General features: G+C 38.6%; 1 protein-coding gene across 1 annotated transcript in view; it reads left to right on the forward strand.

Moving 5' to 3' along the window:
* LOC134653683 (uncharacterized) overlaps nucleotides 1-27,271 on the forward strand; it is a 56,371-nt gene that overhangs the window by 16,138 nt on the left and 12,962 nt on the right. The window contains exons 13-18 of the mRNA XM_063509075.1: nucleotides 153-919; nucleotides 1,255-1,447; nucleotides 2,346-2,456; nucleotides 2,796-2,856; nucleotides 20,933-21,050; nucleotides 21,839-21,996. Of these exons, the coding sequence (XP_063365145.1) occupies nucleotides 153-919; nucleotides 1,255-1,447; nucleotides 2,346-2,456; nucleotides 2,796-2,856; nucleotides 20,933-21,050; nucleotides 21,839-21,996 (1,408 nt within the window). The remainder of the gene's footprint in view (nucleotides 1-152; nucleotides 920-1,254; nucleotides 1,448-2,345; nucleotides 2,457-2,795; nucleotides 2,857-20,932; nucleotides 21,051-21,838; nucleotides 21,997-27,271) is intronic.

Genomic DNA, 27,271 nt, shown 5'->3' on the forward strand with positions numbered 1-27,271 from the left:
AATTTACATATTCTAATTCTGTTCTATTATCATGTAGTGTAGTCTTGTTATTTCTGCCAGTAAGGTACACGGCGATGGTACCTATACGGCCGGTTTAAATATGAAAAATAAAATTCTTTTTATTTTGCTAACCAAGGTCCCTAATTTTGTAGCTTCAACAGAAGGCGTGGCTATGATAGAAAATATAATAGAACAAATAGCTCACAAGCTCAATAAGAATCCATTAGAAGTACGACTTAACAACATGAATAAGAAAGACAACCCCATTCCTGATTTAATTGAGCAACTAAAGAAAGATTCCGATTTCGAGAATCGATCTAGAGAGGTTGAGGAATTCAACAAAAATAATAGATGGCGCAAACGAGCACTAAACCTACTTCCAATGGCATACGACCTGTTTTACATTGGCAATTTTAATTCAATTGTATCAGTCTTACACGGAGATGGTTCGGTAGTCATAACTCACGGCGGCATTGAAATGGGACAAGGAATTAACACGAAGGTGGCTCAAGTAGCTGCTTATATACTTGGTGTACCATTAGAAAAAGTCAGCATTAAACCAAGTTCCAGTTTTACTTCTCCTAATTCCATGACGACTGGTGCCAGCATTGGTAGTGAATGCGTAGCGTTTGCTACTATGAAGGCATGTGAGATTCTATTGGAGAGATTAGAGCCTATAAGAGCAAAGATGGGTAAACCTTCTTGGGAAGAATTGGTCGCCAAAGCGTTCAAGGCAGGGTTCGATCTGCAAGCTTCTCATATGTATTCAAGCAATGATGGGGTAAAACCTTATTTCATCTACGGAGTTGTTGCTTTAGAGCTTGAAGTTGATATCTTGACTGGTAACCATGATGTAAGAAGAGTAGATTTGCTTGAAGATACTGGGAGAAGCTTGAGTCCAGAAATTGATGTTGGCCAAGTAAGTACATAGTGATTTAGCCAAAGGCAAAAAGAATTTAAAATGGTAATAAAAATAGGTTAATGGCAGATTTTGGTGGTTATCATCATTCTATAAATAATTTCATAACCAGAGTCTATGTGGTAGGTGCTAAGGGAGATAATTTCTGAACTTTTGACATCTAGGAGTGAAGCTAATGGAGCTATAATATACTTATACTTATACATTTTCCCAAGTGCGAATGTTGTACCGTGCGTATTTTATTGTAAGTTTACATTGTGAAATCTATCGATCAGGTTCTCAATGTGTAAATTATCTTAACTTTATAGGTGTGACTTTACTGTTTTCTGTCACAGATTGAAGGTGCTTTCATCATGGGCCTCGGCTATTTCACATCAGAGAAGACCCTATACGACCCAGCGACAGGACAGCTCCTCACAGACCGCACTTGGACCTACAAGCCACCAGGCATCAAGGACATACCTGCGGACTTCAGGGTCTACTTTAAAAGGAACGGGACTAACCGCTTTGGAGTTTTACAGTCTAAAGGTATTTGATACTTGGAATTACTTTTACGTAAAAAAATAAATGCGTAAATGTGTGTTGCATTAGGAAAACAGTTGTAAGAAATGAGGGATTTTACAATAATCGACCAAATCTACTACGATTGCATAAAAGTGTTTCATCTGTTAATTAATAACTTCCCATAAAGGAACAGTTGTAATCAATAAAGCGGTTAAAGTCTGGTATCTACTTAAACATGCACTATAATGCCTAAACACTGCCTAAACGATATAAATACATTTCAAATAATATTTACATTGTACTTGTGAGCAGATCACTTCGGTAGCTCCGATATATCTAAATAATTGCAAATCCTAACAGCTTACATTATTTATTGTTTTATCCATGCCCCGTATTCCCTAACGTCGGTTATTGGCATTCCCTCAAATATAGAAAACAAGAGTGATGTGATCTGAATACCAAACACATATTTGTATTCGTATTAAGCTTTTGCCCTTAGGAATAGATCAAGCCGGATAACAGAAAATTTCACTAAAATTTCATAGTTCTAGATCAACGGGACGGTGCCCTATAAATTTTGATTCCCTTGAGAGTGTCAAAATAAACAGCCGTATTTTACGTTAGGTTAGGAGTTTTTCACGTCTTCAAGGGACTGTAGACCTGAGTATATGGTTTTAATTTCAACTCGATACCTCCAAGCATTCCTAAGCTAAAGGTCTTGACAAACAGACGGAAGAACGGACGGGCCGATAAAAAAGTGATCCTATAAAGGTTCCGTTTTTTCCTTTTAAGGTACGGAACCCTAAAAATAGTTCAGAACATTACAAACATACTAAGCGAGCCATTTCATTGAAACATTTCATCGCTAAGCTAACGACGCTTCAACATTTATATCTACATGTTGATAATATGCTTGTTACAGCTACTGGGGAACCGTCGTTATGTTTATCTTCTGTGGTGGTACATGCATTACGGCAGGCAGTACGCTCAGCTCGGCTAGACGCTGGACAGAAGGACGAATGGATTGAGATGGGTAACAACATAAACAACATCTTTACCCCCTTGTAAAACATGTAGGTAACATTAACAAACACAGGAGAGACAGTTATACAAAACAGAAAAACATACGAAGGGAAAAGTGCAAGGAAATGGTATCATTTCAGAGCACGATGCTGGTAATTTCCAGCGCTGGTTTTCCGATAGTGAAACAATAACGAGTATCACGACAGGTGACAAATGATCACCAAAAAAGGAAAATAAACATACAATAGACAGAAATAAACTTAGGTACACGTGGTGAACCAAAGATTCAATAAAAGACAATGGACAGTTCGTGAAACCCTGATTTTATGGTGTTTAATTGTGTTTTCAGGTCTGCCCTGCACTGTGGAGAACATCTTTACTGCTGTTGGACACAAGCTGGAAGACTTTAAGCTGAAATAACACGGACGTTAAAATTACAATTTTACGGGAAATTTATCCTTAGACATATATTAATTTCTCTTTTAATATTGAACCTAGCGAAAAAAAGTAGCACTTATTTTATAAGAAATCATAAAATAGATTATTTACGTAACAGATATTTTTTTGGTGTGGGCGACCGTTTACGAGTTTTTTTACTAAAAACTACAAAAAAAAAACATTTTAGAACAAATTATAAGTGGCTTTCCCACCTTAATATATTTTAAAACATTGATCCTAGCGATAAAAATTACTGAATCTTTTTTGTAGAAAATTTTCTGTAGATTACTTTAGAACATTTTTTGCTACGGGCCACCGTTTAAGAGTTATTTACCAATAAACTTTGAACCCCTCTGTCTACTGCAAAATTCGTGTACAATTTTTTTTATATGGTAACACTTATTGAAACTCTGTAATGTAGACTGTAGAGTGTAGAGGTCCAACGGAGCCGACATGTCTAATTGATAAAGCCTTCTTTTAAATATGTACCTAGATAAAAAAAGGGTTTTTTGAGTGAAAGCTGAGCGCAGCAAAACACTACTTCAAAGACTTTATTTCTCCTTGAAAGCAATATTACCGAGAAATCGAAGATATTGCTGAATGAACAAAACTCAATATCGCTGATTTATTTCTGGATCTAGATTCAGTCTCATAGATACCGCATTTGGAAGTCGCTAGGCGCATATGATGGAAATTCGCTGTACTCGAGTGAAGTCTCGGTAAGCTCAGTTGACAGAGCGATGGCGATCAGAGATAATGTTTTTTTTTTCTGTTTTAATATATTTCTAAGCTTTATGCCCTTTATGGCATCGTTTGCCGACGTTTCTGCTTAAAATAAAATTAATTTGTTAGAATTTATTTTAAGTAATAATTTTGGATAATAATATTTAATACATTTATATGGATTTTATTTGTATTTTTAGATGTAGTTAGTATTGAAGAAAACATGTTGACATGTTTGACGACCGGTCTGGCCTAGTGGGTAGTGACCCTGCCTGTGAAGCCGCGGTCCTGGGTTCGAATCCCAGTAAGGGCATTTATTTGTGTGATGAGCACAGATATTTGTTCCCGAGTCATGGTTGTTTTCTATGTATTTAAGTATTTGTATATTATATATATCGTTGTCTGAGTACCCACAACACAAGCTTTCTTGAGCTTACCGTGGGGCTTAGTCAATTTGTGTAATAATGTCCTATAATATTTATTTATTATTTATTATTATTTATTATTTATGTTGGTGTGGTGTGTTGGTGTGGCGTTGATCACTCTGTGGAAAAGTTTGTTTGTTTGTTTAATCCTCGTGCCTTCAAACCCTCGCCACACTTAAGATTCGACTTTTCAAACCACTCTCTACACCCATGGTTCAATTTTGGAATATTTTGCGTATCAATATTAGCACGAGAGGTTAAACAACAACTTTGCTCCCTTGTAAAACACATAATCTACTTACTAATAATATTAGTATAACTCATGGAAATTTACTCAAACTTTATTTACTTACGTTTTTATTCTTTGTCAACGAAGACGCAACTGAACTATAATTATATGGATGCATATAAAATAGCATAAGAGCACATACGCGTAGTAAGCGCGCAATGGTCCATGCTCCATCTATTATAAGCGATCTGTGGGCCTGACAAAGGATTCTTCTTGCTCACCGTTTGCCCCTTTGCAGTGTATTTGCATTAAAATAAGAATACTTTACAAGATTTTATTTTGTTCCGCTCCGTAGTTTACCGATAATCGCTACGCTCGTGATTAATTTTTGGAATCTTTCGCTTGCTTGGGTATCAATATAAGTACGACGGGTTAAACAACAACTTTGCCCCTTGTGCAACAAATAAGTTTAAATTTATTACTATACATTAGGTTAATATACCTGTCAGTTGAAATCAGTCGTCATTTAATCAGTTAAATATTTGGGAGACCGAGCTTTGCTCGAAAAACGTATAAAAACTAAAAAAATAAGCGTTTTCCCACAGATAAGACCTAGCTAGATCGATTTTTCGCCCCCGAAATCCCATATAGCAAATTTCATCGAAATCGTTAGAGCCGTTTCCGAGATTCCCGAAATATATAGGTATATAAATAAATAAACAAGAATTGCTCGTTTAAAGGTATTAAATATCTGGGAGACGGAGCTTTGCTCGGAAAACATAATTATTAAAACTCTAAAATCCGCGTTTTCCCAGAAATAAGTCCTAGATCGAGTTTTCTGCCCCGAAAACCCCCAAAATTCACCGAAATCGTTAGAGCCGTTTGCGATATCTCCGAAATATATGAATACATATATACAAGAATTGCTTGTATAGGATAAGATTATTTGTAAAAGACGCAATTGAACTAAATGGTTGCATATGAGAGCATCAGAGCACATAAGCGTAATAAGCGCTTAATGGTCCAATGGTCCAACTCCAAATACAGGTGGAGAGAAAATACTTTTAAAATATTTTATCACACTTGCTTATAACACAAATAACACAATTATACTGGGTCAACCAAATCTTGTCAGTAGAAAAAGGCGGCAAATTTGAAATTAATTTTTGGAATCTTTCGCTTGCTTGGGTATCAATATAAGTACGACGGGTTAAACAACAACTTTGCCCCTTGTGCAACAAATAAGTTTAAATTTATTACTATACATTAGGTTAATATACCTGTCAGTTGAAATCAGTCGTCATTTAATCAGTTAAATATTTGGGAGACCGAACTTTGCTCGAAAAACGTATAAAAACTAAAAAAATAAGCGTTTTCCCACAGATAAGACCTAGCTAGATCGATTTTTCGCCCCCGAAATCCCATATAGCAAATTTCATCGAAATCGTTAGAGCCGTTTCCGAGATTCCCGAAATATATAGGTATATAAATAAATAAACAAGAATTGCTCGTTTAAAGGTATTAAATATCTGGGAGACGGAGCTTTGCTCGGAAAACATAATTATTAAAACTCTAAAATCCGCGTTTTCCCAGAAATAAGACCTAGATCGAGTTTTCTGCCCCGAAAACCCCCAAAATTCACCGAAATCGTTAGAGCCGTTTGCGATATCTCCGAAATATATGAATACATATATACAAGAATTGCTTGTATAGGATAAGATTATTTGTAAAAGACGCAATTGAACTAAATGGTTGCATATGAGAGCATCAGAGCACATAAGCGTAATAAGCGCTTAATGGTCCAATGGTCCAACTCCAAATACAGGTGGAGAGAAAATACTTTTAAAATATTTTATCACACTTGCTTATAACACAATTATACTGGGTCAACCAAATCTTGTCAGTAGAAAAAGGCGGCAAATTTGAAAAATGTAGGCGCGAAGGGATGTCGTCCCATAGAAAATTTGAATTTCGCGCCTTTTTTACTGACAAGAATTGGTTGACCATCTATATGTTACTTATTTCTTGCACATTGCACGTTGTACCAGATGTAGTGCATAATTACATAATTACTCGGATAATATTTTCGTATTTATTTTGTCATGCTACTTCAATCTACCTCTACAAAAATAAAATTAATTAATTAAAAATTAAAAAACACGACTGCAGTTTAAAATCGAACTGAAAAGCTAAAAATAATTTTTAGTTATGTTAGGTACTCAACTTAATGAATGTAAAATAGAATATACATATAAGTGCTCAGTCAGGGTCGTAAACAGCAAACGGAAAAGTTTAGGCGCATTAAGGATCGTGACTGTACCTGTATATTTTATTTCGAAGCAGTCGGGGACCTTGATATATTGAAATTTTCCCATTCACAGGTCCCCGACTGCATCGAAATAAAATGTACAGGTACAGTCACGATCCTCAATGAGCCTAAACTTTTCCGTTTCCTGTTTACGATCCTGACTGAACACTTATATGTATATTCTATTTTACATTCATTAAGTTGAGTACCTAACATAACTAAAAATTATTTTTAGCTTTTCAGTTCGATTTTAAACTGCAGTCGTGTTTTTTAATTTTTAATTAATTAATTTTATTTTATACATTTTAGTGGCCATACAAACCAACCATATTTTTTATGATTTAAGGCAATTAAGTTGCTTCATGGAGCTTTCATCATGTTGATCTTTGATAATGTTAGCATAAAACGAGCTTAAAAACCAAAATAGGTTGGACCCAAAAACCAGACGTATTGAAAAGTGCTAGGGCTTAATATCTCTGCAACTACATAATTATTTCCTATTAGTTGGCTTTCGGCCTTCGCAATTAAGATACTTGAGGAAGCTACAGAAAGCGTGCACCTTTCTTACGCTTACGCCCTACGCGAAGCTCGGCTTTCGGCATTCGTAATTAAGATACTTGGGGAAGCTGCAGAAAGCATGCACCTCTCTTACGCTCCGGGCCTTCGGCCCTACGCGAAGCTCGGCCTTCGGTATTTACAATTAAGAAACTTGGGGAAACTGCAGAAAGCGTGCACCTGTCCTACGCTTGGACCTTCGGCCCTACACGAAGCTCGGCCTTCGGCTTTCGCAATTAAAGATACTTGGGGAAGCTGCAGAAAGCGGTTACCTTTCTTACGCCCCGGGCCTTCGGCCCTACGCGAAGCTCGGCCTTCGGTCTTTGCATTTAAAAAACTTGGGGAAACTGCAGAAAGCGTGCACCTTTCTTACGCTCCGGGCCTTCGGCCCTACATGAAGCTCGGCCTTCGGCTTTCGCAATTAAGAAGCTTGGGGGAGCTGCAGATAGCATGCACCTTTTTACGTCCCGGGCCTTCGGCCCTACGCGAAGCTCGGCCTTCGGCCTTCGCAAATAAGATACTTGGAGAAGCTGCAGAAAACGTGCACCTTTCTTACGCTCCGGGCCTTCGGCCCTACGCGAAGCTCGGCCTCCGGCCTTCGCAATTAAGATACTTCGAGCTGCAGAAAGCATGCACCTTTTTACGTCCCGGGCCTTCGGCCCTACGCGAAGCTCGGCCTTCGGCCTTCGCAAATAAGATACTTGGAGAAGCTGCAGAAAACGTGCACCTTTCTTACGCTCCGGGCCTTCGGCCCTACGCGAAGCTCGGCCTCCGGCCTTCGCAATTAAGATACTTCGAGCTGCAGAAAGCGTGCACCTTCTTACGCTCCGGGCCTACGGCCCTACGCGAAGCTCGGCCTTCGGCCTTCGCAATTATGATTCTTGGGGAAACTGCAAAAAGCGTGCACCTTTCTTACGCTCCAGGCCTTTGGCCCTACGCGGAGCTCGGCCTTCGGCCTTCGCATTTAAGATACTTGGGGAAGTTACAGGAAGCACGCACCTGCCTTACGCTTCGGACCGTCGACCCTATGCGGAGTTCGGCCTTCGGCCTTCGTTATTAAAGTACTCGGGGAAGTTATAGGAAGAGCCCATCGCTTTTAAGCTCCCGGTATTTGCCCCCTACGTGGAGGTCGGCCTTCGTAGGTAATTAATATTCTTGGGGAATTTGGAAGCGCGCACCGAACCTGTCTTATGCTCTAGGCCTTCAACCCTACGCGGAGCTTGGCTTTCGACCTTTGCAATTTGAATACTTGGGCCGTCATCCCTATGTGGAGCTCGGCCTTCGGTCTGACACTTTCACACTTTGTTCCGTCAAAGTCGATGCAGAATCATATCTGAAGACGTACTCTACAATCTTAGAGTCTCTACAAAGAACTTATTTAGACTTTTCTATTCCCTTAGCGCAATTAAGAACATATTGGCTTGGTTTGAAAACATGTAAAATATGATTAATATAATACCTATGTATAATTTTTTTTTATAATGAGCGGTCAAACCACTTCCTCTTAATATTCCAACAATAGGATAATATATGGTTTTATGAGGTTAGCTTTTCTTAACATATTTTGTAAATTCTTACTTTATCAAAATTAGACTTAAACCCTCATATTGTATATATATTTTTGATCGTCTTTCAAAGCGCTTCATTTTGATGCCCTACTCGATGGGTTTGCAAGATATTTTATTCTAAATGTTGCGTAATATGGCGTATTAAGTCCGCCATATTGTTTTTATAATGACGTCACATAGCCTATGTTACTCGGGACGATATAACGATTCTAATGATATATCATACATCTTAATCGGTTAAGGTATTCAGAAGTTATGGTGTAACAAAGAAACTTACATACCCACATACAAACATGAACCCTGAAAACAATACACTCCTTTTTTGGGGCAGTCGTGTAAAAAGTACCGAGACTGACTGAAATAGCAAGACATGTTCGTACGTTTTCGTGAAAATTCGAAGGAAAGTAATTATGCAACACATCTGTACGAGTATTAATTAGACTCAGGTGTGGGTAAAATCAGCTTTTACTGTCCAGTACCTGTAATAGCACGTAATAGGTAGATTTTATTGACTGTAAGTAATTGTTTACATAATTTATGTTTGAGTTATTTTGTGTATATGTCTAAAACTAATAATAACATGGAGGACCAGTATTCCGGACTTACTATTGCTCTGTATTCTGTATAAACTTTTTGTAATATTGACTTCGGTTGCCTACCGCGATAGTTACTCATGAAATAAAACTATTAAAACGCGAATTATTAATTACGCGATATAATCCGTTTTAATAGTTTTATTTCAAAACTTTTTGTGTTTAATCTTTTTTTAATTGTTCCTTAATAATATATAGGTAATATTTTCCTCAGAAAATGTCCGTATCAAAAAGTGTATTATTTTTTAAATTAAAATAGGTATATATCTGTAAAGTACTTACTTAAATAAGAATAAGAATAAGAAGAAACCATTTATTGCAACACAAAAAGCATACAGGTTACAAAACATAAGGATTGAAAAAATAAGAATAATTGTGCGGCAAAAGGAACGGGCTCAGCATACGCTGCGTCAGTCATTTCATTACAAATTGCCTGCGCAGCGCTGATTTTCAGTCCGTCCCCTTCACTGAACCACATTGACATTTATGCGGGTTAAAAAAAAATCTAAACAAAAAAAAAAAAAAAAAAACAAAAAAAAAATATATATATAAATATTACAGGCGTACTCTAATTTGAATTATAGGATATGAATTCGATCTGGATTGGATTTGTCAGTGTCAGATCAGATTCGTGTCAGATCAGATCCAATACAACACATTTGGTTAACTATTTTAACGATTTTATTTTTAACAACATTTTTAAACTAAAAAATATATACTAGGAAATAGAGGAATAGGAATAAGCTCTGTGCCTAGAAGCGATATATAAAATGACGATACTAATGATTATCTCAATAAAATATGCAGCAACAAACTGCATGCCCTTCCAAGATTTTTCGCATGACTCAGCAATCAATTTTAAACCATATTCCAAGGTCGTAAGGTCCACTATCGGTAATCTCGGTTGTATAATGGTTGCACATTTTTCTTTCACATATATTAAAATAAAATTTCCAGTGACATTGAAACGTACCTACGTTATACAGGGTGTACAATAATTCATGCCGTGACGTGCCCGATATCGCCTTCAGCCACGTATAACGAAGGGGCGTGATGGATAGTCGCGCTCGAAAGTGAATGGCTTAGGCCCTTCGCCAGGCGTGGCTCACTCCGCGATTTCGTCGCGTCGCTACAAGTATCTAGAATAAGTACATGCGGTAATAATTTTGGTGTTTAGCCATAGTAGTTGCCGCGTAGTAGTAGTTGTCATATCTGTCGTAATAGACGCGGTTTGTTAGAGAGTGAATCTTCTGTACCTAGTACTATTATTTATTCTGTGCCTTCGCCTATCTTGAAAAAACATTTTGAATTGAATTGAATTTGCACTAAAAACTAGGTAGTAACGCCTCAAAAATCCTTTCGGCCACCTTCGAAACCAAAATCTCGAAACCAGGCCGCGTAGCCAACATACGCTCCGTAGCGATCGAAACGCAACTGTCAGTGTCACACTAATAGGGAAGAGTGATAGAGAGACACAAAGCGATTCGATGGCGAAGCGATAGTGATTGTCACCTTGGCTAGGCCGCCTGTTGAGAAAACATTATTCATTTTTTCCGAAATCGGGTAGCCTAAACATAAAAAAGTCTGTTTTAGAAACTCTTGCCAAAACCAGATTATAGACTATTTTTACGAAACCCAGTCGCAGCTAATGTTCCACAGGAGTGGCCCCAGCACCGAGCCCTGTGGAACTCCGCACGCTATTTTTTGCAAGCACACGCGCACGTTGTGATACTTAAGAGCCTCCTTTATTGTCTACCGGGGCAGGGTGTAGCCTATAAAAAATACTTATAAATGATGATATAATATATGAAGATATGAGAAAGAAAGGAGTGAGTGCTGAGGTGACGAAAGCCAGAAGAGAATATAAGAGAAAAACATGTTGTGCCTACCCCACATAACGTGGGATACATTTTAACATACCTTTTAACATTAAAATTGATATGTAATGATAAAAATTCCGAAAAAGTATTGAGAAACTTAAAGGATGTTCTTATTCAAAGTTTCAATTATAAAACACTTTTGTACTCGCCGCTACGTGCTTCCCGCCCATACGCTGGAAGCGTTGCAATACAGACAAGTATTCTGACGGCTGCCTTCAAAGACGCCACCACGTACGTAGACACTTCCAGACATTTCCTTATTCCAGACATTTTTTGGATGTATATTAATTTATTTGGAAATGAATTATTTTTAAGTAATAAAAATAATATATATACGGTAAAATAAAGTAAGGTTGAAGTCAGCCTTTGCAAATATAGTCTAGTTTTTCTGTGATTTTTTTATGTATTTTATTCTTGATTAAAACGTGTAAAAATGAAATATAAATAAATAAATAAATAAAATATTATAGGACATTTTTACACAAATTGACTAAGCCCCACGGTAACACCACGGTAAAATATAAACACTAAAATTTTGCGTAAGCCCCTTAAGGTCTCGGAATTGTAGGAAAGGAAGAGTTCTTAACCCCGTATGCTTAAATACACGTACGGATCCCGCGGATCCGTACGTGGGAATTTAAATCTATTTTGTTTTAAATATCAAGGTCGCTTTTTCAATGATCAAATTTGACAGGCAGCATACGATTATTTTTTAGTATTATCATGTGACTTTTAGGTTTATGTCTTTATTAAGTATCTCTAATTGTTTATTTTCCCTACAAAAGATCCGATTATCTTGTTCCATAGTTTCTCGTACCGTACCGCACCATTCTTTTTTTTATGACCCAGGGGGAATCCCTTATGGACCCCACTGGCATGGGAGAAGCCCAGTGGGCATGTCCAACTTCCACTGACTAAACCCCCTGGGGTGTTCCGCCGCGCGCTATGTAGGCGGGGTTTCGGGAACTCGATTGTAGACCTCCGATAATACCGTACCGCACCTAACCTTACCTGACTTAAGTAGGTAATATTACTAATAATAGATTTTTTATCCACGTGGTGTGTTAAATTACCAAGAACTTAACCATCTATGTAAATGAGGAACTTTCAATCAACCGCCAGCCTTCGCAAGCACCTTTACAAAACACGTCTACTAGCTTTCCCAATTTGTAGAGCAAACATTTTGCCGGTGGACTAATTAACGGGAACACTGAAACGACCAAAACAAGTTTACCAGCGGCTATACAGTGTGTAAATCCAATACGGGCGAATATTTAAACAGATGTTAGCATATGACATTATGACATTATGATGTGACATTTTTAATTTGTATCTAATAAATAATATCATGTTAATGTTAATGACGATCATAATATAAATTCATGTAGATTAGTTTAGCATAATTTATAATGTAATTTCATATTATGAGAATAAATATCTAAATCTAAATCTAAATCATAGGACCAAAAAAGTACTTATAATACATTGAGATAGATTTTGCTTACAAATACAATGAAAATTTTAAGTACTTGATGTCATGTCATCTTATGTTTCTTAATGTTTGCAGTAAGGTCAATCAATATATGTGGCTAATTCCGTCATAGGGACTATTCCGTCCACGAGCGTATATTTCTATGTTTTTCAATCATAGGAAAAAAACCATTTGCTTTTGATTGCTGAAACGGCTGAAACTAAAAGCAATCGCTGATTTGTCGATGAATTTATCAATTTTGTTCGTTGTTCAAGAAAAAGGCGAATGGACGGAATAGGCCATATGACGGAACTAGCCACATTGACCTTACATTGCTGCTCGGTAAATTGAAAAAAAGGGATCATAATTAAGTGTAACTTAAAAAAAACTTCTTGATTAATGATTATAAACGGATAAATTCTACATCTGGTTTAATTTATTGCCCGTATTCTACTTAAACACTGTATATACCTTGCTGGGCTTCTGCTGGTAGGCAGTAAATAGGTCATAAATAAGATGACGCAATAGAAATACAGATTAAAAAAAAACATTATAAATTTGTTTCTTTTTATGTTACCTCAGAACTCCGTCATTTCTCAATTGAGAAAATTACTTTTAGATTGAAAGTACCTATTATACTTACAGATTGGTCTCAATTTTATCAAATTCTGCTTCTGATGATTGATTCATGATGAATCGAGCGAAATCTTTAAATTGGGCACGCTTAAAGCAATTATTTTAATTTAACACTGATTTAAACTTTCACGATTTTTACACATTATTAAATACAAACGACTTAATCGCGTATATAAGTTTTAAGATTTACCTCCGACGTTTATTTTAATTTAATTCTATAACCAAGCATTTTCATTTAAACATTTGCTATTTGGTGAAATGGAACTGCTCATTCATGAAGACCAAAATGCAACTTCTCCGTGGTCGCAAATCATTTAAATGGGATTGTAAACTCTTTTGGGAAGTCGGTATTATTCTAACTAACTAACTAATTTGGCTCAGTGATCCAAAGTGAATCTGGCCTCCGAAACGAGAGCGTGCCACTTGTCCCGATCCTGCTCAACTTCCCGCCAGTTACCGACTCGAAGCTGAAGCTGATCCGCCATCACACTGTCTTCCCAGCGATACCTGGGCCGACCCACCGGACAACCAGTCGGTCGTCCCATGAACGCCCTCTTGACAGCCCGATACTCTCCCATTCTGAGTAGGTGACCGAACCAGCGAAGTCTGTGGGCTTTCGTTTCGCCGATAATATTGGGTTCGGCCACTAAATCTCGGCATTTTTCCGGATCCTCCAGGTGCCGTCATCTCTCTGAATAGGTCCCAGGATCTTGCAGAAAACTTTTCTCTCCGCTACCAGGAGCTGACTTTCTTCTTTTAGTGTTAGGGACCAGGCCTCACAGTCATACATTAGGATAGGCCGTATAACGGTTTTAAACATCCGTAACTTAGTATTTTTCTATTAAAGATTATCCAATCCATACAGTTAACTACCTAAAAATATCTATAACTTACACGTGTATAAGAAGCCTTGCCTTACTTCAATACCTTTCGTTTTCGAGGCACGTAAGACGTATTTGCCTCTTTCACAGCGTAATATTGAGGAAAATTATGAAAAACATCTATTTTCTTGTGAGTTGATAAGTTAATACGTTTTCACCTGCCAGCGGGCTTAATTCAAGTGGAAATTAAATTGGGAATAATAAATGTTATTATTATAAGTTAACGTTCTTAAAAAGTTACCTACTGTGTATACTGAGCCCGTACCATGAGTCACTGACAGTGTCAAAAGTGTCAAAACTGACATATAGGTACGCTATCGAGAACGTAATTTACTTTCTATACATCTCGTTTGCACTAATATGCGAGTACGAGCGAGATGTATAGAAAGTTAATTACGTTCTCGATGGCGTTTATGTCAGTGCCAAACTGATGGTAGCCGTACTGACTTTGGAAGTAATGATCTACACTCGTGCACAATTTTAAAGGGGCGCAAAAAAAGTATTGTTACTACTTTTCAATTACCTACTTTAGGTGTTGTATTCCAGTAGGTACCTAATTAAACCTTTATTTTGCGTGTTTCTAAATTTGTCCATGAGTAAATTTAAAATATCTTCTATATGTATATATAGGGAATGAGTTATGTTGGTTAGGTTTTTCATTAATGTATTTAAAATAAATCATTATTATTCGAATTATAGTCTTTTAAATCTCTTACAATAAATTACTCGTAAAACTGGGCCGACATGTCTTAAAATAGCAAAATCCTTAAGTGGAAAACTTCTACAGACGATTTTAAAATTTTATTACAAATCATTATAAGCCTAATATTAGCCTATATAAGCTTTAGAAGCCTATATTTCGTAGATGTTGTATTACCCTTTGTCTTGTGTTTTTCAACATTGTCATGACAAGTTTACTCATCAAATAACCTACCTTAAGTATAAATAATGGTAAAATAATGGTATGGTAATATAATGATGATTTGTTATACGCGCCTTCCTTTTATTTATATGAGACGGATCACTTGGTGTACTTCTAAAAGAAATACACTTATACAAGTTTTTTGTCTTGTTGCCCCACCACGTGTAATACTTATTCATTTATTTATCGTATTGTCAAGAAATGAATTCCGATTTTATTACAATTCCGTGACAGTGCAGACCTTACAATTTAATTAATTTTTATAGCAGGTGTAGGTATAATAAGAATAACCGGCACTGAAGTTAAACAGTTTATTAAACTTAAGACACGGTTTACGATACACAACAGTCCACTATACTTTAAAAATACTAAAATTATTACAATTGAACAAAACTATGATCGGTCGTAGGGTCAGATACGCGCATACGTTTGTACACCAAGATCTCGGCTACCGAACTAACTCGCGCGCAGCGCCCTCAGCGATCACGCGATACAAAACATGGCCGCGCATGCGCCCAGGAAAGACGCCCAGCCGACGTGTCATCTCTGTCTAACGCACGGGTGGGCGTGCTGCCTCTATCACACGCTATAGACTCCCCCTCGAGTTCATGAAGACGCCCACGTCCATGGACTCGCACAACACCCTGGTCTCGGTTACGTGGACGACCTCTATTTCGTTTAGGCACTACGGGAGAAGGAAGCACATTACCTTTACCATTAAAACGAACGAGCGGAGAGGAGTGATACTTGCCCAGAACCTCACCGGGTGAGATAGGATCAACGACCAGATAAGTTGTAGGACTAACCTTCTTAACAACCTGGTAAGGACCATCCTTTTCCGGCACACACTTGGCCGAGACGTTCTTTGCTGCATTGCTAAGAACACGTGACTTAATGAGGACACTGTCCCCGAAGTCAAATACGTCACCTGGCTGACGAGACTTGTGAGCGAGTTCCTTACGCCTGTCTTGCTGAGCTTCTACCCGATCTCGTACCGCTGACAGGGAACTAATAAGCGAGCGAAGATATGGCGTAACCTGAGGAACAATGTTTTCCTTGTCGAGGACGGCTCTCAAATCATAACTAACCTTTATGACATCCGCCAGCAACTTCTCTACTTCCGCTTGCATGACCTCCTTCTTGGCAGGCGTGACGCGACAAGGCGGCACCGCGATAAGCGCACGGTCGCCCGCGTCGATCCTGTTCTCTGGATAAAAAGTTAGCCCTCCCCCTGGCTCAAACAGGTCCTTGTTTTCAGGGGGCAACTGGGCAAGCAACTCGTGTTGTTGCGCGCCGAACAAAGTGGCTTCGTCCTCCCGAAGTACCTCTAAAGCAGCAATACACAGAGCTGGAGATGACACGCTTTCAAACTGTAACCCATACTTTTGTTTACTATTCTCAGCGAAATACCAAAGATCGTCGCGAAAATCAACGATTAAACCGAAATCCTTAAGGAAATCTATTCCTATGAGAGACTCGTTACTAACGGCATCAGGAAAAATCACAAAACTAGTTTTTCTTGTCTTGTGTTTCAGTGTCACCTCCACCTCCGCGGTGAGTACAGTCATATCCCTACTAACACCGTCTGCCAACCTAACACTCATTGTTGACGACACTAACGGGTGTCCTTTACTTCGCAGGAAAGCGTATAACGTGTGACCGGCAACACTAGCCTTAGCCGCAGGATCAACAAGTGCTGAGCCACTCGCCCCAAGAATATTTATAATCATAATAGGACGGGGAGAAGCCTTGACACTGACCTGACAAACATTAACATTATCACCACAAACTTGATTTTCATTACAAAATAAAGTTTGACTAACATTACTACAAGACACATTTTGACTTTCATCATTACAAAATAAAGCTTGTACGTAACTAAAATCACCCACGGCATGCGTAGGGTTACCTCCTCCACAGTGCGCAGGCGAGGGGTTAGCGGTCGGCGCGGCGCTTGTCCCTGGCGCAGGCGCCGCCGCTGCCCCGTGACCGGCGGCGTAAGTATCGCGTTCTCGCAAACACTCGCGAGCACGCGCAGGACTTTCGCAGAGCCGTACGCCGGAAGTTTCGCCGCCCCGTACCTGCGCCGTCACGGCGTCAGGCGGCGGTGATGCAGGTTGCGACGAGTCGTGTCCGCTCGACCCGCCCTCACGCGGGTTGGCGGCGCCGTCGACGTCACAGGATACTACGTCGAGCGAATAAAACGACAGCCCCGATTTAGAGTTACAATTAGGACACTTAGACCGAATAACATCAGGGGCACCGCAACCGTAACACGTAACTTTCTCAACGACTTTATTTTCTACGCACTTATCACTTTTTTCACCTTTATTTAACCTTTCACAATTGTCTTTACTGTGCCCGCCGCGACGACAGTAAACGCAAAACAAACGACGTGGTTTGGCGTCAACTTGATCGGAAGAACCCGGCGACGACGCACGCGACGTTGAAGCGTTGGCGCCGTTGGCCTCGTCGGCGGCGCGTTGCGTAGCTAGCGAAATGCTCGCTGCCGTAGTACTTTGACGATCGCTCGACTTCTTTGCTGCAACGGGTACATGATTCTCTTTGCGTGAATCTTCAATACTTTGACAATGTTTCAACAAAGTATCAAACGTATCTATCTTTTCTCTTTTTAACCTTTTTCGTATGCGGCGGTCTAAGAGCCCGAATACCATATCTATTTGGACTCGCTCGCTAAGGTCTTCTGGTGGCAACTTAGCTAACAATGCTCTGGCTTTAGAAACAAATATCTCCGTATTTTGTTCACCTTGAACCAAAGAGAAAAGCTCTGTGTATATTACAAAAGGAGGGCGTCGCTCGCCGAAAGCACTTCGCAGCTTATCGAGCGCATCTTCCCACGTCCTTACTTGTGATTTTACACCTTGCCACCAAACTCCTGCATCCTTAGTAAGCAGTAGCGACAAACCGCGAACAGCATTTTCGTCCGTAATATGCATGCACGACTTGTAACTTTCAATGTTATCAATGAAGCTTTCTAGATGCTCTTCTTTGCTGCCGCTGTAACGAGCCGTACATTGTGCGAAGTTACCATTAACTGAAGCGAATGTAGCAGCCGCAGCGATGGCAGCAGCCGTGGCGTCAGCCTGTGACGGAGTTGAAGACCTCACCTCGCGAAGCAGTTGCTGACAAAACTCGTTCTGAGATTGTTGCAAGGTGGTCAACATCGTCGTTAGGGCTTCCTGGTTCATCGTGATGTTCTCGTTGACAGACTCGTTGCTCCCCAACGAGAGTCTACCACCACGACGCCGACGTGTTTGAGGCATTTTCGAGACAAGTCACGGCCGGTAGGTACTCTTGGTAAACGCGCGATCGAACATTCCAGACCCAAAAACGTTGGGCGGCCAGAATATAGCGGGTGTAGGTATAATAAGAATAACCGGCACTGAAGTTAAACAGTTTATTAAACTTAAGACACGGTTTACGATACACAACAGTCCACTATACTTTAAAAATACTAAAATTATTACAATTGAACAAAACTATGATCGGTCGTAGGGTCAGATACGCGCATACGTTTGTACACCAAGATCTCGGCTACCGAACTAACTCGCGCGCAGCGCCCTCAGCGATCACGCGATACAAAACATGGCCGCGCATGCGCCCAGGAAAGACGCCCAGCCGACGTGTCATCTCTGTCTAACGCACGGGTGGGCGTGCTGCCTCTATCACACGCTATATTTTATATTTAATCTTTATTGCACAAAAGAAAATACAAACGTACAAAAGGCGGACTTAATGAAAATGAAAATGAAATGAAATGAAATGAAATCTTTTATTTCAGGCAACTAGTGGCCCATACATAAATACCTTAAAAACTAGCACACATATTATAAAAATATAACTAAACACTAAAAAACACATTATGATTGCGATGCATTACGCAACCCCGCAGTGTCAGGGAACCGGCCGTGAAACTGCCGAAACTTGACACCCTTCGGCCAAAACTCCTCCTTAACTGCCACAAGGCATTCTCTACCAGTCAACCTTCGGGCAAAGCAAATTTATGCTGTTATTGAGTGGCAAATTTTGCTGTAAGGCTACTAATTTTGTAGATACAGAACCCTAAAATTACGTAAAAACAAGAAAATTACGGGACAGTAAATTTACCGTTGCTTCTTTAACTTCCTTTTGTTGCATGCTATTTATTATTTATTATTTCGTGATCAGAAAATTACAAGTTTTACTTAGTTTCACCTGTCCGTTGTCTGTATTCTGTATGTCTGTGTGTCTGTCGTTAATCAAATCTTGCAAATAAAATTTGACCCACTTCCCGGTTTCCAATAAAGTTGCAATTTGAAAGTCAGCATCAGCAGCAGAAGTTGATTCTCTTAACAATAAAGTCACGTCAAGATCATTTTGAACACCTGGCCCGCTTAGCTACTGCTGCTGACTGTACATATATAAGTCGGGTGACAATTATGGTTCCATCGAGCTGATCTGATGATGGAGACAGGAGGTGGCCATAGGACTCTGTGATAAAACAAGGCAATTGTGCTTGGGGTTTTTAGAATTGTCTCGATGAGTATTAGTTGTCTGTGGAGAGAAAAGTGCAGTCAGCAATAAAAGCTTGTACCAAAAATATTTTTTTTGCCAAAAACTTATTGTATCGTTAGCGCAATAGACTAGATAATAACCGATCGTACGAGGAATAAGAATTATAATAAAATGCACCTTTTATACACGACTTTGAATTCCTGAGAACCGACGGCTTGCAAATCTAGCTATCGATTCGCGTAATCGCTCAATCACCAATTGGCGAAGGTTGTGCCATTACCGGGCCCTTGATACTTACGTGATGATAGGGAGTAGGTAATCAGCAATGAACTTGTAATATGCGTCATCTTCATTAAATCAAGTAACAGAGGTAACTTTCATCATACCGCTCTGACCAGTTTCGACCACGGCGACTGCATATAGCTCTGATTATTGAGAGCGACGTTCGTGAGCTCTCAGGTAACTGACATAACCGATTTTGGCAGTAAATGTACGGCCACATTCACTGCAGGTCAGCACCCCTCCGACAAAATTGTAGTTGATGACCGCAGGTGGTCGGGCCTTTAACTCGTTACGCTTCGCGTCAGGTTCCACTCGCCTCTGCTCTTCAAAGGAGGTAAATTTATTAAAAAAGTGTCGGGACGGTGGTGACCTATAGGTGTCTCTTGGGACCACAGAGCGGGCTCCTTCTTGGCGCAGAGGTTGATTGTAGCGGTGCAGAGGTAACGCCGCCAGCATTGTAGGGCTAAGATGGCCGGCCCTTTATCATTTGTCACCATAGCTGTCTTTGTGTCTCTCTATCACTCTTCCTTATTAGTGTGACAGTGACAGTTGCGTTTCTTTCGCTACGAAGCGTTAGCGATTGGCATGTTGTCTCCAGCGTCCTCTGTTTACCGGACAGGTGACTGAACCACTTGGCCATGGTTAACTGTATGCCAAATTGATCAACATTCAATGAGAATTATGCAACGGATTTTTTTCGTATGGGAAGACATTTTTATAGTTTTTTGGTCGGAAAGCGTCAACTGTGCTAAACGAAGTGCCCGATTCCCGGCTCCGTCGAATCGAACAGAAAAATAGTATACACACCTCACAGCGTCAAAACTGACATTTACGCTATCTAAAACGTAATTTACTTTCTATACATCTCGTTTGCACTAATATGCGAGTACGAGCGAGATGTATAGAAAGTAAATTACGTTCTCGACGGCGTTTATGTCAGTGCCAAACTGATGGTAGCCGTATAGATCACATGTAAATGTCGGCCGAGGCGAACGCGAATGTATCCAGGGCAGTAGGTAAAAAAGTAAAAAATGTAAAAAAGAAGTTGTTGTTCGCAGTGAGGAATGCAGCTGCCAAAGCACCTGAAGATAGCCGCCGGGTCGGCGGGCGCCGCTATCTTTGGTATTCTGTTCGGTTGGGTCATATTCCCTGCCATACTCAAGTCACAACTCAAAAAGGTACGCTTCGTTCATGGTACAGTCGCCATCAGATATATTGGAGAGGAAAATGTCTTCAAAAATATCTGAACATGTACTTTAACGTAACGTCTTGATACTAAAGGTTCTGTTCAGATAGTTTGATATATCTGATGACTAACTTTAAGAAACTATTAGCAAAGTGCGAATTCGATTCACATCCCAAGGGTTCCATGCATCACACAATTTATTAAAATATTTTTTCCTGAACTCCGACTCACGCTTAATCATAAGCTTCTAATAGGTTTTCCTGTAATCTATAAGTGAACTATTTTCTGTATATTTTTCATAATTTTATGCCCAGTAGTTTCTATATGGGAGAATGGATGGGTGAAACCACCAACTGGTTTAAAAAAATAATAATTTATATTATTGTGATTACTACACAAGAAGGTAAACGCTTAAAATCGGTTTTACGCATCGTATGCAAAGTAAATGTTAGGGCGGGCACGCTTACAGTCATCGCCCGTCACGACCCAGCGGGCGTAGGCCGACTGGAAACGACTTCCCTTTCGTTTCAACACTTGCGACTAATGTCACCGATTTCTGAACCAAGAACTACTTACCTATACAAAACTTATAAGTCAGGTCCTCACTGAAATCCAGCGCCACGGATTACCGCGGCATTATGCTGAGTGGGTCCTATTCTAGCGTCCAATGTTTTCTTTATGTCTGTATGTCTTCTTTTCTATATGTAATAATGTTGTGGCGTTAAATAAATGTATTTTTTTTTTCTTCTTTCTTCTATTAAAATCGTGTTTTTTTTTCAGGAAATGGCTCTGACAGCGAAGACGGACGTGCGACAGATGTGGCAGAAGATTCCCTTCGCCCTCGACTTCAAGGTGTACCTTTTTAACTACACCAACGTGGCAGAGGTCCAGAAGGGAGCTATACCCATCGTGCAGGAAGTCGGGCCCTATTACTTTGAGTACGTATTATAGAGTAGGATATTTGACTGATATTTGACTGTATTTAAAATAAATTATTTTCACCATCATGCTTGAAATACAGCACCAGAAGATTATTATTTTAAAACTCATGGTAATTTGATTGTGACGTCACATGCTAGTGTTTTAGGTAAATGTAAAAGAATCGTTCACCATAATATTTAAGTAAAACAATCACGCTTTTTTTCTGTTGTTATACTTTTTGGTAAGGACAAATTTAATTATCTACAATTGGATACCCTACAACATTTAATTAACAATGATAAAACCTTTTTCTACTCCAGCACTTAAATGTGTCAATTAAATGACTGACAGTGATATCTAAAGCAATGTCATTTGAATGCTTTGTCTATAGGCTCATAAGATGACTGCTAGCAGTCATCTTATGAGTATAATACAACTGCTTTATTTTTTTTTAAAGATACAAGTTCCGATCATCTTGATTGAAAGAGGTATGTTTTCATTTACAATAATAACTCTTTTTTTTTTAAATAATAACTCAATTTTTTTTAAATAATAACTCTTTTTTTTTATAATAACTCTTTTTTTTTTAATAATAACTCTTTTTTTTTAATAATAACTCTTTTTTTTAATAATAACTCTTTTTTTTTAATAATCTCTTTTTTTAAATAATAACTTTTTTTTTTTTTTTTTTTTTTTTTTTTTTTTTTTTTTTTTTTTTGCTGCAGCTGTCATAGAAAAAGTAATGTATGCAACAGCTCATAATTGGTTCTTAAAATTCTCGGGTCTTTTTTTACAAAACTCGACTACGTCTCGTTTTGTAACTTCGACCCTTGAATTTTAAGAACCCTTATTATATCACTGTTGCATAAACTACTATTTTAACCGTTATGACAGCACTTTGAGTATGAAGAAAATAAAATGTCACACTTGAGTGAGATGCGATTTTTCAAAAGTAACCAGACTCCGATGACATTCAATTTGGCACTTGTTATGGATAAAACCACAGACCTGTCATTGTCGCGCTCGCGCTTGACAGACAGCTGAAGTGTGCGAAAGGAAAGCCATCACGTATATGAACATCGCATGAGTGCGAAAGAGTCAGACTACAAATGAGAAAACGTGACCATTTTTGAGTTTGACGACGGCCGCGGACGGCCAAGAGCGTATCACCGTAATTTTCAATTTGAAAAATATACACAAATTCGGAAGAAAACTATTTGATAAACTAATACAATGAAGATAGTGTCTTGTAGTGTACCGGATTTCAGTGTCACGGGGCCAAATAAACCTAGCAAATATTCATTTCAGAGGAATAATGATATTCCTAACGAAATTTTCTTAACGATATTTTGTCAAATTAAATAAAATAAAAAGTGTAAGAAGCCGGTTTATACAGTTGATTATAAGTTTTTCTTCCTTTGTGTGCTAATATTTTATCATATTACTCAATAATTTAAAATATTTTGTGTAAAAACATAAACTGTTACTTTACGCTAGGGCTTGACAAAATGTTCAGATGACAGTATCGATAACTTGTCGGTATATTAATAGCTACCTATGTAATCATTTCTTCACAAGGCATAATTGGGTGGATCAACTATTTCTTGTTGTTATTCTGTCCGGTCACCCAAGAGACAATAGTAGCATAGTTTGTTAGATTAAAAGACATTGTCCACCACCTTCTTCTGACACGCTTGGTAGACGACCCTCAATGGAAAGGGTTTATAAGTTTCACAATAAAGCGTGTTTGGAGAATTTAAATGCCTAAAAATCAGGTTTTAAAGAGTGACCCAGGGGAACGTAACCATGGCAACGAGTGACAAGAAAAAGTTGATTCTCCCAATTAAGATATTAACCTTTATAACCGACTTCAAATAATGATTGCTATACCTTTTTGAAGGTGCAGATGTTTAGCAGTAAATTTAAACTTCACTTTCCAACACAGAGTTAGACTAAGATAAGGCTGTAACGATTTTGATAGCACACGCAGTCTGGTGTTATTTTATACATCATATTGTCGTAGAATTTTAACGTTTAAAATAACACATTTGAAAAAGTAGTCGATAAAGCAATCAAACACCGACAGATTATTAATATGTTATAACATGACATCACTATTTTTGATCTCACATAGACAAGTTACGCACACACTTGCATTTCATTTTAGGTCGCACTTTTGAAGATTGACAGTTGTTCTTGTCTATTCTAATTCTATGGATAAAACAAAGAGGGTGACCATAAATGTCGTAAATAAATTAAAACTTTTTTTTTTAAACAGTATAAAATAAATTAAAGTTAATCTCACAAATACTGGTACAGTCACCAGCATAAATAAATGACTATGGGCAGCCGTGCAAAAATATCTGATGCTCCATTGGAGGCATAAGTATATGACGACACTACCTCGGTAAAAATATGTGATCCTTTGTGACCAGCAAAAATATCGTTAGTCCGTATCCGCATAAATATCGGATCGGGTCGCTTAAAAATATTTGATTACTCATAAAATTCAAAATTATGTGATTACTCTCATCTGGAATAAATATATCTCCACTGTAAATGCAAATACATCGGATGGACGACAGACCGCCTATTTATCTGATACGTTGGAAAATCACAAATATGTTATCGACCTTTAAAAACGAACCATACATGTTTGGTATAGAGCCGTAAATTGTATAAAGTGATTTGACAATTCACGAAAAGAGTGCCGACTTGTCATTGTATATGTCTGTCTCACATTATATTCTATCATCGATTTGACGGAATAAACTGGATATAATTTTGAATTGTAACGTATTGCAATCATGAATCTAGTATATAACTGGATCTGGCATGAGGGGTAGGGGAAATGACAAAACGGGATAGTCTTATGTATCTTTCAGTAGGAGTAGCAGCGAAAGCGCTATTATTGTTTGTCCTTGTCAGTCTCACAGGTTGACCTCTTCATCATTCTTTTTTATGTAAGAAGGAGGTTTATTACACATTGTCTATAAAAAGTCTACCTGAATTATGTCACAATTTAAAATTGCAAATGAAATATGTGAGACAGACATATGCAATGACAAGTCTGCACTCTTTTCGTGAATTGTCAAATCACTTCAAACAATGTAAGGCTCTATGCTATCCAGTACGGATATGATGGTCGTTCTTGTCTACGTGACAGCGTGATAAAACGGTGTCCGTCACTTTCTTTCCCACGGTGTTAAACAGTGACAGTTATTTTATCACGTGGATAAAGATGGATAAAGCTATCCATAATAGGCTGGCTGGTATGGTTCGTTTTTGCCGATTGATGACATATTTCATAATTTCGTGTCAGATATATAGGCGGTCCGTTTGCCATCCGATGTATTTGCATTCACATTGGAGAGATATTTATGCCAGATGAGATTAATCACATAATTTTGATTTTTATGAGTAATCAAATATTTTTAAGCGATCCGATCCGATATTTATGCGGATACAGAGTAACGATGTTTTTGCCGGCCACAAAGCATCACATATTTTTACCGAGGTAGTGTCGTCATATACTTATGCCTCCAATGGAGTATCAGATATTTTTGCACGGCTGCCCACAGTCATATATTTTTGCTGGTGACTGTACGAAACAGTTATGTATAACTTACTGTACGCGTAGGATTGATCCTGCTCACGTCTCCTGAATCACCCTGTATATTATATTGCCTAATAACCGCACACTTTTATGTGTTGATATTTTCGAGATGTTCTCAGAAATCGTAGAATTGCAAGTCTAGTAAGTAAATGGTTGCTGAATATAGAATGCCAAACGAAACATATTGGAAACCTTATCAAATGGTGCGGAGTATAGTCTCGGCAACGCGCATATTGCATATGTATCACCTCTGGAGTTGCAAACGTCCACACGCTATGGTGACTGCTTACCATCAGGCTGGCCGTAAACTTGTTTGCCACCGACTTAGTACTTGACCTCACTTGACCCCGTGGGATCATTATATTCTAAACATTTGAGTTCAGTTGACCAACATTACAAAGAAAGAATTTGCTATTATAAGTTTACATTTACAAACGTCAAATCGTAATTATAAGAACTTTTTCGAACTTCGAAATTCGAACCTCGAACCTCGAAATTTTAATGAAACAAACACCTAAAGGGGCCCACTGATTAACAGTCCGCCGGACGGTATCGGCCTGTTAGTTAGAATAAAAATTTGACAGTTCCGAACAACTGACAGGCCGATACAGTACGGCGGACTGTTAATCAGTGGGCCCCTTAAAATATTTGGAAATTTGTTAATTCTAGGTTAATGTATGACCCAAAACTCATAATAAAAAATTTGAAACAATCTAGAGCCCTAATTAAATAATTTCCCCGCCTTCAAAACGTTCCTACCCTCGTAAATCCATATTTCACGGATAATTACCAGTCATTACCGTCATTGCTGGTAATGATACAGGCCGGCAAACAGAGGAAGGGAAATATTATTGGCCACAACGATGTGTAGGCCGTTCATTATTGTAAGTGGCGTGATATTTTACAGATTGCTTTATTTGCACGTTATTGAGCGCGTGCAAAAGCCTTAAATAAGGTGGTTGTAAGGTTGTATCTAGAGATTGTACTTAGAGCTGGCTGGCCGGCTGGCTGGGCGGTGGGCGGCGTCCAAGCTGGGGACGCCTCGAGCAGCCCGACTGGCGGGGTCGCCATGAAGTGTGGGGGATTTATAATAATTTTGATTCTCGTAATTTATCGACTTACAATGTTATTGTTCATTGGAGCGTCATGCATCCAAGGAATGCGGCAAATGATTATTATAAATTAATAGTACATTATTGTCGAGGTTGGGAAGTAGCTACTTGCAGGCTGAGGATTCGTTTTAAACGGACGACCTTGGGAGTCCGTTTAATTGAATCCGAAGCCAGCAAGTAGCCTTCCAGCCGAGTCATATATAGTGCTTTTCTCAAACATGGTGCAAGAAATAGAAATATTTTACAGAAGCAACTTTCTAATTTTCACAGAAAAAAGTAAAACCATTAAAAAGATTTGCTTGCCGCCTTTAAAAAAAAGAAGTGTATTTTTCTGCTGAAAATACGCCAACATATTTGAGACACCTAAATAGTCGCGGTACCAACATTATAATAATAAGTGCTGATCATCTGTTTGGCTGTTTAATGGACCTATGCCTTCATTTGATATGGCCATTAAAAGTTTTAAAAAGTTTGGAACTCGTTAAATAATGGAATTTGTATGCAACATTGCAGTCCCGAAATCAAGACTACAATGTTTTTATAGCTGGTCAACCAAATCTTGTC

Source organism: Cydia amplana, chromosome 13, assembly GCF_948474715.1.
Source record: "Cydia amplana chromosome 13, ilCydAmpl1.1, whole genome shotgun sequence".
NCBI classification, from domain to species: Eukaryota; Metazoa; Arthropoda; class Insecta; order Lepidoptera; family Tortricidae; genus Cydia; species Cydia amplana.